At 45.4% G+C, this 14,008-nt stretch overlaps 1 protein-coding gene across 1 annotated transcript in view; it reads left to right on the top strand.

Annotated features, from left to right (window-relative positions):
• Positions 1-11,629: 11,629 nt before the first annotated feature.
• The window catches only part of CASQ2 (calsequestrin 2), a 69,223-nt gene continuing 66,844 nt past the window's right edge, over positions 11,630-14,008 (top strand). Inside the window, exon 1 of the mRNA XM_006161386.3 lies at positions 11,630-12,118. Coding sequence (XP_006161448.1) covers positions 11,885-12,118 — 234 coding nt within the window. The 5' untranslated portion in view covers positions 11,630-11,884. The remainder of the gene's footprint in view (positions 12,119-14,008) is intronic.

Below are 14,008 nucleotides of genomic sequence, written 5' to 3'. Positions count from 1 at the left end.
TATAGACCCGAAAATAAGATAGGTAGAAAGAGGAATCAAAGGACCATATTAAATGTAACAATCGGGCATGCTGTGAATACTTACCCAGGAATAGCTAAGGACAGCATGTTCTTCCCAACCTAAACTTATCCTATAGCTCCTTAGGGGAGACAGAGCTATAAAGAGCAGCAAGCTATTCAGATGGGGCTAGAGACACCAAGCCCAAACCAGTGCTCATGTACCAAACGAGAAAAGAAATGTGTCACAGCCTCTTCAGGCTCTACAGCAGGGTTGAGTTTACTGCTATTTGGGATCAGTAGATGGCGTCATGGTTACATTGCTGGACTCCCACATGGCCGACTGTAGTTCGAGTCTCAGACCCAGTGGCTTCAAACTCATGCCAGGCATGTGTGCATGCATGCCCAAAATCCCAAGAAGAGAATAGAAGAAAAGGGATTATGGCATGGCCATCCCCTGGCGTGTGATTTCTCGATTTCTGTCTCTCTGGTGAGCACAAAAATAGCAAAAGTTTCTGAAAACAGATCACTGCTACTCAAGACACAAGAACCAAAATTCTGGCACTGTCCACTGAGCAGGAGTCTCCATGAACACATTGTGAGTTCTACTTCAGGTTAGCCCAGGTTAAGAAACCCTGGGCTCTTAACATTTCTTAACCTGGGCTAAAATAGTGACATTGGGGGGCTGGGCAATTCCTGGTTGTGGGGAGCTGTCTTGAATATTGGAGACTGTTTAGTGCATCATTGACCTTGAACCACTAGGGGCCAGTAACACCCCAGTCTTCCCCTGAGTCGTGTCCATCGGAAATGCCTGCTGACATTGCCAGATGTTTCCCAGGGGGTAAAAGTCATTTCCGACTGAAAACCTCTCATCTAGCTTTCTGGTCTGAACCTCAGAAGAAGTGATAGCACCTGCAGTAACACTTTCCGACTAGAACTTGGTGTGAAATACAGAGAAGCATCTGCTAAAACTCCAACAAATACATTTCTTTCTATCTGTGAAACCAAAAGTCATTATTTGTATAAAAAAGTTGCCCCAAGCACTAACAGAGGCATACAGTTGGTGGCTTATTACACATACTTTAGAGCCAGAATTTCAGAGGTGCAGGTCTCAGGCTTACCGCTGATTACTGTGTGACACCGGATGAGGGAATGACATTTCTTTGCACCTGTTTCTGTACCCGCAGACTGTAGGTAAGGACCAGGACTGCCTCCCAGGGTATCTGTGAGGACAGACACTCCCTGGGGCTTGTAGGTGCTCAGCACAGCCCGTGGCCCAGGGCGAGCCCCACTAGTGATCTGCTCTCACACTTCTCAGCTGGGCTTGTACAGGTTCCAAGCGCTCAGGACACTAATGGCAGTGAGGCTTCTTTTCCATTTTACTTTTTATAACTACCTAAAATACCTACTCAAATGTCTTGCCACTAATCAAATTGCTGCGATCCTCCAGTTAAATATTGGTGCACTTGATTCCAAAATAAATACACTAAATATATTTATAAAAAGGAAGAATACCTAAGAAATAAGACACGGAAAATTATTTGTTGATGATAACATGTATGCTAATATCCTCGATGGAGCCAATATACAGTGTATTCTGGGTGAAAAATCTTATTTTGTATACTGTACTGATCTACGGTGAATGAATGTAAATAAACTCATTTAAAAAGATCTTCCTGCACTCGGCTTTTAGCAGGGTCAGGTGGGCGAGCCCTGACTCAGGTGCTCGTGACCTCCCAGCTGCCATGGTGGTTTGGGCTGTTGCTGAGCTTTCAGTGCTCTGTGTTCTTGGTCATTGTGCTGTCTAACTCGTGCTGACAACACACCCCTGTGCAAGGACAAGAACTACAAGGCACATGTGTGCTGAAACACAAGTTAAAAGGAAGCACACAAATATGAATACTGCAAGTTCACCTGGAGGTGATCTTCATAACCGTGTTGGCTTACTTTATATGACCCGAATTCCAATCTGCACATGCAGATGTCTCCAGAGTATCTAAAATCAGCGTCCAAAGATACTATTACAGTTATAATGAGTTTGGTTTTTCATTTATTGGGAATGAAGAGATTACTCACAACTACATTGTGTGATTTATCCCAGAGTGCTTACAAATAATCTGATGTCCACCCAAGCAGACCTGGTATTGCTTTCCCACATTCCTCTAACTTGACCATGATCTGAATGTCTGAGTGTCCCTCGCCTTTCTGGAAGCCCAGAGTTTTTGGGAGCTGACCCCAAAAGAGTTGGAGTGACTTAATGTTAGTCTATATTCTGGACTATTTTTCAGAGATGGGCACGTGATTCCATTTTAGTTTATGAGGTTGGACAAAATGATTGCAGTTGGTTTTGGGGGGAAATCTTCACACTCTCTTTCTTGAAGTGGAACAGAAAGAGTGCGGTCCAGGTATTGTTTGCACTCCCCTTTTAACAACCAGGCTCAGTCAATAATTAGAACGAGGGCTAAAGATAGGAGAAGGCAGAGCAGAGAGACAGAAAACAGAAAAAAACCCAATGGTATTATTAGGCAGATGAATCACAGGGAGCCTACTGCCCTCCCCACCTCCAGATATACAAGGTAAAATAGTTTGGATCAGGTTTTTATTACTTGTATCCTAACAATCTCATATAGACTTTCAGTTTTTCCATCTAGAAAAAAAATGATAAAGCCTAAATTACTTGAAATAAGTGTAATCTGCAGTTTTTGCTAGCTTTGCTTATATAATCCATATGCCCTCCTGCCCCTCCTCATTCATAGTTGAAATCCTCAGACCCAATGTTGGAGGTGATTAAGTCAGGAAGGTGAAGCTCACATGAATGGGATTAGTTCCTTTATAAAATGGATTCCAGCAAAGTCTCTTGTCCTGCTACCAAATGTGGACACAGGGAGAGCACAACCAGCTCTACATCAGGCCCTCATCAGACACCAGATATATCTTTTTTTTTTTCCTGGAGAGATTTTTGCTGTAGGGCACATGTGCTCACCAGGAAGACAGAAAGAGACACAGATGCAAAAAGGGAGAAATCACCCCCCCAGGGGGATGGCCACACCGCAATCCCTTCTCCTCCATTCTCCTCTTGGGATTTTGGGCATGCACACACACGCACCTGGTGTGAGTTTAAGCCACCAGGTCTGGGACTTGAACTGCAGTTGACTACATGAGTTCAGCGACATAGCCATTATGCCAACTGCTGGTCCCACACCAAATATATCTTGATTTTGGACTTCCCAACCTCCAGAACTGTGAGAAATACATTTTGTTTGTAAGTCATCCTGTCATGGTGCTCTGTTTTAGTAGTCTGAATGGATTAAGACACTAAATTTAAATTTTTGAAGACTTCTGCTTCCAGCCAAGATAGAGAGTAATAGGGATCATTTTACCCTCCCATCTGAAACAATCAAAAATAGAACATTTGAAACAACAGTTCTTAAGATCCTGTACAATAGACAGTGAAAGAACATGATCTCTGAGAGACAGGAAGCAAATGATTTGCAATTACCCAGCATCCTGGCTGGACAGAGCTTCTAGGCAGTGACACAAAGGGTAACCAAGGTGGAGTTCCTGTGTTTAGGAGATGGAGTGAGCATCCTAAGGGATTAGGAAGGCTAATGTTCACAAGCCAGAGCACAAAAGAAGATAACCACGCAAAGAGACAGCCTTCAAGATTGCAGAAGGTAATCAATCACAGTTGGCCATGTGGGAGTCCAGCGCCCTTAACCACCCTCCCACCTGCCAGTCCCAAATTTTTTTTCTTTTGCCAGAGGTAGTGTGCACTTGCTGGAGACAGACAGGGAAAGTGGTAGAGCACTTCTCACATGGAACGGTCATGCTACTATCTCTTCTCCGTTTCAGGATTTGGATATGCACAGGCGTGTGCCTGGCACGCTATCATATCCGGGACTCCTATCACATGGTTGGTTATACGGGGTCCAGGAGTCTTACCACCACAACACGGACTGCCCCAATTTTTTTTAAGACTTAAAACTACAGCATCAGAATTTTAAAAGACAAATAGATCATAGAAACAAAATAAAGGGTTCAGAAACAGATCTAAACAAACACAGACAACCAATTTCTAATTAAGATGCAAAGACAATTCAGTGGAGAGGGTCTTTGAAAAATGGTACAAAATCAAGTAGATGTCTATATGAAAAATTTATAATAACTGATCCATACTTCATATCCTATTTACTAAAATGAATCTCAGACCTAAATTCATAACAACTTTGTGTGAAAATAACCCAAATTTACACCAACGAGGAAAGAACAAACTGTGTTGATACAATGTAATTCTAGTTAGCAATGAAATGCATGCACTAATAATGTATATAACGACGTGACTGAACCTCAAAATAATTATGCTTAGTGAAAGTAAGCTTGATCCCCCTAAAGTAGATATTATATGATTTACATAAAACCCTAGAAAATAAAAATTATCCTATGGCGATAAAGAGAAGAGGCTGCCTAGATGGGAAAGGGGAGGGATGAGAAGAGAGGGGAGGATGGATGGATTATAAGAGGATGCAAGAAACTTGTAGGCAGTGGGTATATTCACTGTCTTGATTGGAGTGAGGGCTTCATGGGTATATGTGTATGTAAAAATTATATTATCTTTTACACTTTAAAATGTGCAGTTTACTATACTTCAATTATACCTCAATTTAAAACCTAAATAAGAAATTTTTCAAAACTTTATTTCCTACATATATTTGTCCCAAAACGATATGCTATTTCAATGCTTGTTGACAAATCAGCCTCTCTCTTGCATCATTATTTTAATTTAACTAAACTGAATGAACCATTTATGAACTGGTAAACTTAGAAATTTATCTTTACTACATTTATCCATTTATAATGATTATTATAAATGGTATGACATTAAAATGAACTTTATAATAGAGTCTGAAATAATACATTTATCTAAAAATACTTTAAAATATTTCTTTTTAGAGACTGGCAAGTGGTATGGAGATTAAGACAATTGGATCCCACATGACTGACTAGTTTAAGTCCCAGACCTGGCAGTTAGAAAAACATGCTGGATGTGTATGTGTACATGCCCCAAATCCCAGGAGGAGAACTGGAGGAGAGGGGATTGTGGTGTGGCCATCCCTCCTAGAGGGTGCTTCTCTCTCCCCAGTAAATGCAGGTGCCTTTTAACAAACAAAGTAAAGGAGAAAATTCAGTATAAAATATATTTTACAAGAATGACAATTTCTTGGGAACCAGCAGTTAGCGTAATGGCTATGTCACTGGACTCCCACATAGTCGACCGCGGTTCGCGTCCCGGACCCGGTGGCTTAAAACTCACGCTGAGCGCGTGTGCGTGCGTGCCCAAGATCCCGAGGAGAATGGAGGAGAAGGGATTGCGGCGTGACCATCCCCCCTGGGGGATGATTTCTCGCTTTCTGTCTCTCTGTCTATCTCTGTCTGTCTGGCGAGCGCACGCGCCCTATAGCAAAAACCTCTCAAAAAAAAAAAAAAAAGAATGACAATTTCTTTTTAATTTACAAAAGGAGATATTGAGATTGTGTATTAGTAAAAAAAGGAAACTAAAAAAGATAGGGAATTCTGATCTAGTTTCTCTCTCTTATTTTAGAGGTCTTGAAAGGGGTGAAGCCAAGTTACCCAGAAAAACCCTTGTCCCAGCTCCTACAGGGAGTACGATCAAAGAAACCATGAATATAAAATGGCCTGCTCAACTAGACCATGCTAAACTGTGCAGCCAATGGGATCAGGGGAAGATATTTTTTATTTAGTTAGTTATTTTTAAAAACTTTACTTAATTCCCTCAGGAGAGAGAGAGACAGAAAGAGAGAGAGAGAGACAGCACCCCCAAACAGGGGCCTGATGCTGCAATCCGCCACCTTTGGCAGTTCAGATTACACGCATGCGCATGCCCCCAGTGTGCTCAGAGAGCTCTCAGAACTCGAATCCAGGACTTTTCCTACAGGCCCCATTGCATCCACTGCACCACCACCTGGACCCCAGACCATTGATAAAGGTAGAAAGGCTGAGGGCATAGAATGGGCAGCCTCTCTTCATTTTAGGAGTCAGTTTTCACTGTTAACCCTATGAGTTCCCTATTGCCACTGTAACAAATGACCAGACTTAGTAAAACAATGCACATTTCTTTTAAAGAATTATTTATTTATTTATTTATTATTTTAAAATATTCTATCGCTTATACACACTCACCAGAAAGAGAGAGACAAAGAGAGAGAGGGAAAGTGAGAAAGCAAGCCATTAGACCCAGGACCCAATCCATGCCAGCCATGTGGCAATCCAGTGACTTAACCACCACACCACCTGCCGGCCCAACAGCACAAATGTTTTATCTTATAATTTGGAAGTGGTTAAGATGTTGGACTCCCACATGGCTGACCACGGTTTGAATCCCAAACCTGGTGGCTTGAAAATCATTCCAGGTGCATATGCATGCATGCCCAAAAGCCCAGGAGGATAATGGGAGAGAAAACATTGCAGTGTGGCCATCCACCCTGGGGAGTGATTTCTTACTTCCCTTCTGTCTCTCTCCAGCCAGTGCACTTGCCCTATGGCAAAAGGCTAAAATTAATGAACTAGTTTTTTAAAAATCCTGGCGATTGAGCAGTCAGTTATTGTTATGCAGCCATGTCTGACTTGTCCAAGTGACTTCCCACACCCCCTGGGAGAGCCCTCTCACTGGTGATTACAAGGGGTAAGGAGTAGGCAGACACAGGGGCTTGCCTACTGAGTTCAAATCCCAGCTCCGCCATTACTGGCCATGCAACCCTATGCCAGGTTTCTTTTTTTCTTTTTTTTTTTTTTTTGAGAGTTTTTTGTTATAGGGCGCGTGCGCTCGCCAGAGAGACAGAGAGAGACAGAGAGAAAGAAAGTAAGAAATCATTCCCTGGGGGGATGGCCACACCACAATCCCTTCTCCTCCATTCTCCTCTCGGGATCTTGGGCATGCATACACACGTGCCCAGCATGAGTTTAAACCACCGGGTCCGGGACTCAAACCACAGTAGACTACATGGGAGTCCAGCAACATAGCCATTATGGTAACTGCTGGTCCCCTCAGGCCAGGTTTCTTAACTGCTCTGTGCCTCAGTTTACCCATTTGTTAAGTGAGGATGACAGAATTATTTAGAGGAATAATTATCTGGAGGAGCATATGAGCTAAATTTGTAAGTACTTAAAGCCTGGGACAAAGTACTGCTGCAAATCTACCTAATAAATATTTCATGAGAACAACTATGGGCACCAGGCTGGTTATAAGCAATACTGTGAACAGCTGCTGTCCCTGCTCCACTGAGGCTCAGTGCAGCTGGGGGAGGGGAATTGAATCCCCAGGGGATTGTTTCCAAGGAGAAAGACAAAGTGTTAGGGCAATGAATGCAAGCCCCAGTCTACACGAGGACAGACGCCCCTGCAGAAATGACCTTTGTCAAAACCTGGGATCATATCAGTGGAGCTTTGAGGCTCTTTTTCAAACTGGCACTGGTCTCTTTCTGCTTGGTTTGGCTAAGGAGTTTCCTGATGCTAAGGAGTCCAGAAGGCCTGATATTCAGAATCAAGGGGGAAAAGAGGGCCTTGAGGCTGCTAAAAGGCCTGTTCTGAACTGACCAGAGGACGCCCAAGGCAGTGGAACACAAGGCTCCAAACACAAGCATTTCTGCATTCTTTCTACCAAGCCACTGGGTTGTACCTGCCTAGCCAGTGGCCAAGCAAAACCAGACCAACAGAGTGAAACAAAGAAAAATGCCATACTCTATTTTGTCCACTGGGTGGAGTATTTTAGCCAAAGAAGGGAACTTTGGAGGCAATGATTTTTGTAGCTCTATGCCTGAGAGAAAAGACGAACTCGGACGTGGTGCGAGCCACACCCATCAGAAGCCTCCTCCGCAGGTAACATCACCAAACTTTCTCCAGCCTGTGGGCTGTGCCCAGGCCTATCCCAGTGAAAGAAAATCCTCTATGTGAGTAACATATTTTAAAAGTTTAAACAGACGCTGAAGAAGAAGTGGAAAAAACTATAGCCTTGCCTCTCCAGGGGGCTGGGGAAATGCCCGTGGCTTTGTTAGAGGAGGCCTCCACCCTCTCCCTGGAGCTCAAGTCTTAGGAGCTTGTCTCCTCTGCCTCACTCCCTCCTCTGCTCTGGCTGTCAGACATGCCCTCCTCCTCTACCCATCCAAAGGAGCCCAGCCCACCCCACACCCCACCCCCGGTAACTGGCTGTCTCCTGTCCTTCTCAGTCGTTCTACAGAGCACACACCTCCACTCGATGCCATACGGCCCATGTATGCACACACGCACACACGCACACATTTGTTTTTAGTTATTATCTGCCTCGCTTCTAGGATATAAGCTCAACAGTCCTGCTTTGCAGTGTGCTAAGTTATCTATGCCCAGCACTCAGAAGAATGTCTGGTCCATGGAAGAAGCCCCATAAAAATGTGCTTAATTAATATATAAAATGAAAGACCATGGTTTGAATCCTGATGCATTTGTAAAAGGGATTCTTTTTTTTTTTTTAGAGGTTTTTGCTATAGGGCGTGTGCGCTCGCCAGAAAGACAGAGAGACAGAGAGACAGAGACACAGAAAGTGAGAAACCACCCCCACCAGGAGGGATGGCCACACCGCAATCCCTTCTCCTCTATTCTCCTCTTGGGATCTTGGGCACGCACACCCACACGCCCGGCGTGCGTTTAAACCACCGGGTCCAAGACTCGAACTGTGGTCGACTACATGGGAGTTCAGCGACATAGTCATTACGCTAACTGCTGGTCCCTAAAAGGGATTCTTGAGAAGATCTAATTAAATAATATGTGCAAAGTCATTCTGCCACCTGTCGAAAATAAACGAATGAGGCTGGGTTAGATGAAGAGATTCTAGGGGGTGCCCACTCACAGAGTGAAGGACTAGAAACAGCAAAATGAGGGACCTTTGTCACATGTTGTGACAATGAGCATTTATTTCTACTGATCTTTTAAATTTGACCATCTCCCCATCTTTTTAAGGTTTTTGCCATAGGACGCGTGCACTTGCTGGAAAGACCCCCCTCTTATCTGAAAAGGAAAAAGAAAAACCTAATGGCACAGAGAAATACACACATTGCAACACGGCTGCACAAATGACGATTGCGTGACACACCGGCTTGGGCGCCCATTGAAGCTGGAATAAAAGAGCTGATTTGTAGGATGTGAGGTTGACTCCGAAATATGTGAAGCATTCCTTGTTTACAAAATAAGTAAATCAAAGCTGATGAGCAATAAAGCAAAGGGAAAGCAAAAATAGGAAAATAAAAAGCAGGCAACAGATAAGGCTAGTCCATAACAACACAAAGTATGGAAACCTACTTCCTCCTGAGAGTGAGGCCCACATTTAGACCCTTGCCTCACCAATGGCTGCACCAGGAGAGGGGACCTGATCACTGCAGCGTGTGTCAGCGACTGGCCGTCCTCAGGGCTGGGCTGCACAGCTCCCATGGAGCCCACGATCTAGGGACAGGAACTTGCCACAATGGAGCTTTGGGTTGCAAGCTAGACCGGAGGGCTCCTCTAAATGTTAAAGAACTATCTCTCTGCCCCCATTTGTCAGTTGTAAGTCAGTAGGAAGTCCATGGACTGTGATTTGAAATATCTTTCAGTTTTTCAGTAACAGGAAAAACGAAAAACTTTGATATTAAGGAAAGTAGAGCAAATTCTAAATTAAGATAACCCAATGAGATGGAGACAACTGGGAACAGTTTTGGAAAGCTGACCTCGAAAAGACAAGACGTACATTGTTTCCCTCAGAAATCTTTTTTCCCCACTAACTTTTCTAAGGAAAGCAGAGATCTCACATGCTTGCCAATGGCCTGATTATTCTTGGCTCCGTCTTTACAAACCAGAGACTTCACTATTAGAACGAAGTGCATGCTGTCAAGAGTGTCAGTGATGGGGGCTTCAAGGCCCTGGCTTCCTGGACATGGATGTTCAGTGTCAGACAACCCGTCATCAGCCCCATACCCAAAGGAAGCCCTCTGGCTGCAGTGCAGGGCCTCGTCTCATCCAGGGAGCCACTGGGCAGCTCCCTCCCTTCCCTGTGAAAGTCATTACGTGACAAAATCTCTGTTTCCAAACCTGATTTTCTGACTGAAGGAAGACAAAAACTTGGCCAGAGTCCTCAGGGCCAAAGACCCCTCGGGAAAGCGGAAAGACGTGACAGGATCATTGTCTGAGTAGACAGTCAAGAAGCCAATTAAGAGGAGGAATATCTACAAACTTTGAGATGTAGCTGAATCCACACACTGGCAGGCAGTAGCGCTGTAATCTGAGATCATCGTTCAAACTCTAGTTAGCACATCTGTAAAATGTGCACTTACCACTTCTGCCCCGATTGTCTGCTGAAAGAAAATGGACAGAAAAGGGTTCACAAACCTTTAATATTGGAAACCAGCCAATAATGATGATAATAAGCAATGTTCCACCAACTCCAGAAAACAAAGACAATAGCTATCTTGTTGAGCATGTACTTTGCGCCATGTTTTCCATCTGCATCCTCCAAACCTTTAATTATCATCGTCCCCATTGCACATAGAGGGGACTTGAGGATTAGAGGGGGCCTGTGGTTCTCCAAAGCTCATCGTTCATTAAAAGGCAGAGTGGAGATTTGAACTGCGACCAGTCTGTCTCTGAGACCTCTTTGCTAATCTGTTTCAATGGAGAGGAAAGGGGTAAAATGATCCACCAGGGGTTAATGTTAAAAAAAAAAAAAAAAAAAAAGAGAGAGAGAGGAATGTGACGGGGATGATAACAGAACACCTAGGAGGGTTTCTGAGGGCTACAGTTGACTTTATTTAACTATTTTATGTGAGTTCTAATTTACATGTAATGATTGGCTTTGTGTGGTACAGTACAGGTTTTCAAAGCGGGCATACAGTGTACACTAATCAGATCAAGAATGGAGACATTTTTCTGGCGCTGGCAGGGTTTAGTGTGGGCAGGGATAGCTGGAAAGGAGCTGGGGCCCAGGGCAGGCCGGGGCCCATGCGCCCCTTTGCGTACACGGCTGCTGGAAGTGTATTCCCGCATCACTCAGTAGCTGGCCCATCCACACGGTCATGGCTTGGGCATGGCTTAGGCATGGTGCCACGGCACGGCCAGGGCTGGGTTTCCAAGAAGAGAGGACAAAGGCAGGAATGACAGGTGCAGAACATGGAGTTCCCCTTGAGGCTCCGTTTTGTTCCCATGTGGCGTGGGTGGTGGGAGGAGAGCGCTGCCAGGAGGGCGCAGGCTCGCTGACCTGCCCGGAGCAGTGTAGCAGCTCAGTAATGTCTGATGCACGTTGCTCATCCTACCCTCGATTGCTTCTTGGCGCCACGGTCCCTTATCGCCCTCTCCTCTCATTTTTTTCTTCCTCCCTCTTGAGTTTCCTCCTCCTCTTTGACCTTTCTAGCCTCACTTAACGTGCGCACAGTCCCTTCTCTCCCTCCTGCCTCCTCCCTGTCCACCACTCTGACAGACCGTATCAGCGAATCCCTCAACAGTATCATATCGAACTTTTTTTATTCATCGCATGATTTATTTTTAGCCTGAAACAACTGCATCCTAAAAATGGAGTTCCTAATGAGCCAGGGGCTGGGCAGAGCTATGTAAGGTATCTGGGGCTTGGCCGCCCAGCCTCCCTCCCCGGCTCAGAGGCTATGCGTGCATGTGTGTGGGCCTCCGCTTTGTCCTGGGCTCACGAGTCCAGAGCCAGCTGGACCCCAGGGGACGAAGAGTCACTGCTCAGCCCCGGGGAGGGCAAAGGAAAGAGACAAAATCAGCCTCTCTCTGCTCCACGCTCAGCCCAACCGGCCTCTGCGAACCTTTCTCCTGCACACGATATTTTGGGGAACGGGCAATAACACTTTTCCCAAATGAAGAGAACTCACCTGTTTGTTGTGGGGGTCTATTTGCTGTCCTCTTGCAGGGCAGAAGAGGGGCTTAACTTCCCCACATATGATGGGAAGGACCGAGTGGTGAGTCTTTCCGAGAAGAACTTCAAGCAGATTTTGAAGAAATACGACTTGCTCTGCCTCTACTACCATGAGCCGGTATCTTCGGATAAGGTCGCACAAAAGCAGTTCCAACTGAAAGAAATCGTGCTGGAGGTAAGGAAGCCACCGGGCGGGCTGACACGCCACCTAGTGCGCCTGGGGGCGGGTGTGGCTGTGGCCAGGCTGGGATGTGGGGAGAGGCTGCAGGGCCTCCTGCACACTGAAGTCTGCGCATCTAGTCCCACGTTAGTCAGGTGCCGGAATTGCGAAGGGGGACGTGCGAACAACGATGGCGGGTCTGCACCCTTCCTACAGAGAGGACTGAAGACGTGCAGGATGCTGGGGCTGACTTAACATCCTTCACATCACGGTCCTCTTGATTCTTGTAAGGGCTCCTGTGCTAGCCCTTGTTTTCCTGGGAGGAAGTTCCAACTACAGTGAATACTAGCAGCTGAGATGAAATTGCTCCTTTTGTCTGGGTTTGCTCAGTGGGCCAGTTCCTCGCTGTCTGTTTCCTCATCTCCCTCGATCCTGGGGAAACCAGAGGCTGTGACCTTGCCTCTCCTCCTGGGTCAGATGGGAACGTCACCGAGTAGTTTCTACTCGTGCCTCGCTGGCCGTCAGCATTACAGGGCATGGATGCCAGGAGACCGTCTGAGCTGCGTATTTGCTCATGGGAATTCTTATTTCCTCAGATGTTCTTGGTGTGAGTCTAGGACAGACGCTGAAGTCAGTTCTTATTTTATCTGCATTACATGGCCTGTGTGTAACCTGGCTCCGGGGCCGTCTCTAATCCTGCGAGTGCCCCAGAAACCGTTCCTGCAGCTCCTCCTGGACAGCTTAAGATCACTTACAGCTTAGAGGGACGTGTGGATGCCAAGAAAACCAGGCACCAAGGCTGCATCAGCCCCCGTGCCCTGCTCAGGCTCAAAACTGTGTAAAGCATGATTTAAGAATTACGCACTGTCAAAGGACTCAGGTTAATCAGAGTCTAACAGAATTATCAAGGTAAACTCATGTGGACTGGGTTCTCAAAATAAATAAATAAATAGATTAATTAATTAATTAATTAATAGTCTATTGTAATAAAATCCAGCAAAATCATCCTGAATATACCATCTTTTATGATTTCAAAAGTACTTCAGTATCAAAGTCTTTTCTGATCATCATCCAAACACCCATTTTCACAGGATTTATATATGGTGGTGTGGTCAGTACAGAGCTCTGGTTGACAATACGCTGAGTGTTTTCAAAATATCACCACTATTGTTTCCTGCCCCCCCCACACACACTTGGGCTTCACCCTGAGGACTTAATGCAGAAGTCTAGGTCCTTCTGGGGTTGCAAGAGAAGAAAAAGCGGGGCCAGGTATTAGGTCTTTGTACTCCAGAAGCGAAGCCCCCACAGGCTGCGAAGGAGTAGGACAGAGGGCACAGCTGCTGCTTAGCCCACGGAATCAGCACTCATGTTATTGTCATCATCCCAAAGTGCCACACTCCTTTACTGCGAGACGGTGTATAATAAGTTAATTAGAGGCATGAGGATCCTACCCACATGCTCATCACTGTCCAGTTAGCCCAGAACTCAAAAAGAAAACCTTTGGGTGGCCAGAACAAGCAATGACTCCACTTCTTTTTCTTGTAGTTTTTGCCATTAGAGCACATGTGCTTGCCAGATAGACAGGGGTAGGGACAGGGAAGTGAGAAATCAGCCCAGCAGGGATGGTCATGCCGCACTTCTTTTTCTTCGCCTCTCCTCTTGGAATTTTGGGCATGCACATGTAGATACCCAGCATGTTTTTCAAGCTGCTGAGTCCAGGACTTGAACCGCGGAGTTGGCTATGTGGGATCCAGCTGCCTTAACCTCCAAGCCACCTGCTGGCCTGACACCATTTATGAGTTCCTATCAGCTTAATAATAATAGTAATAATAATAATAAAAAAATACACCTGTCTCCCAAGTAAATGCCCCCCCCCCCCCAAAGACTAAGTTCTGGGCAAAGTCA

This window comes from Tupaia chinensis, unplaced genomic scaffold, assembly GCF_000334495.1.
Source record: "Tupaia chinensis unplaced genomic scaffold, TupChi_1.0 Scaffold138517_1, whole genome shotgun sequence".
NCBI lineage: Eukaryota > Metazoa > Chordata > Mammalia > Scandentia > Tupaiidae > Tupaia > Tupaia belangeri.
The sequence above is the reverse complement of the archived record's forward strand: the minus strand, read 5'-3'. Positions and strand labels throughout refer to the sequence as shown.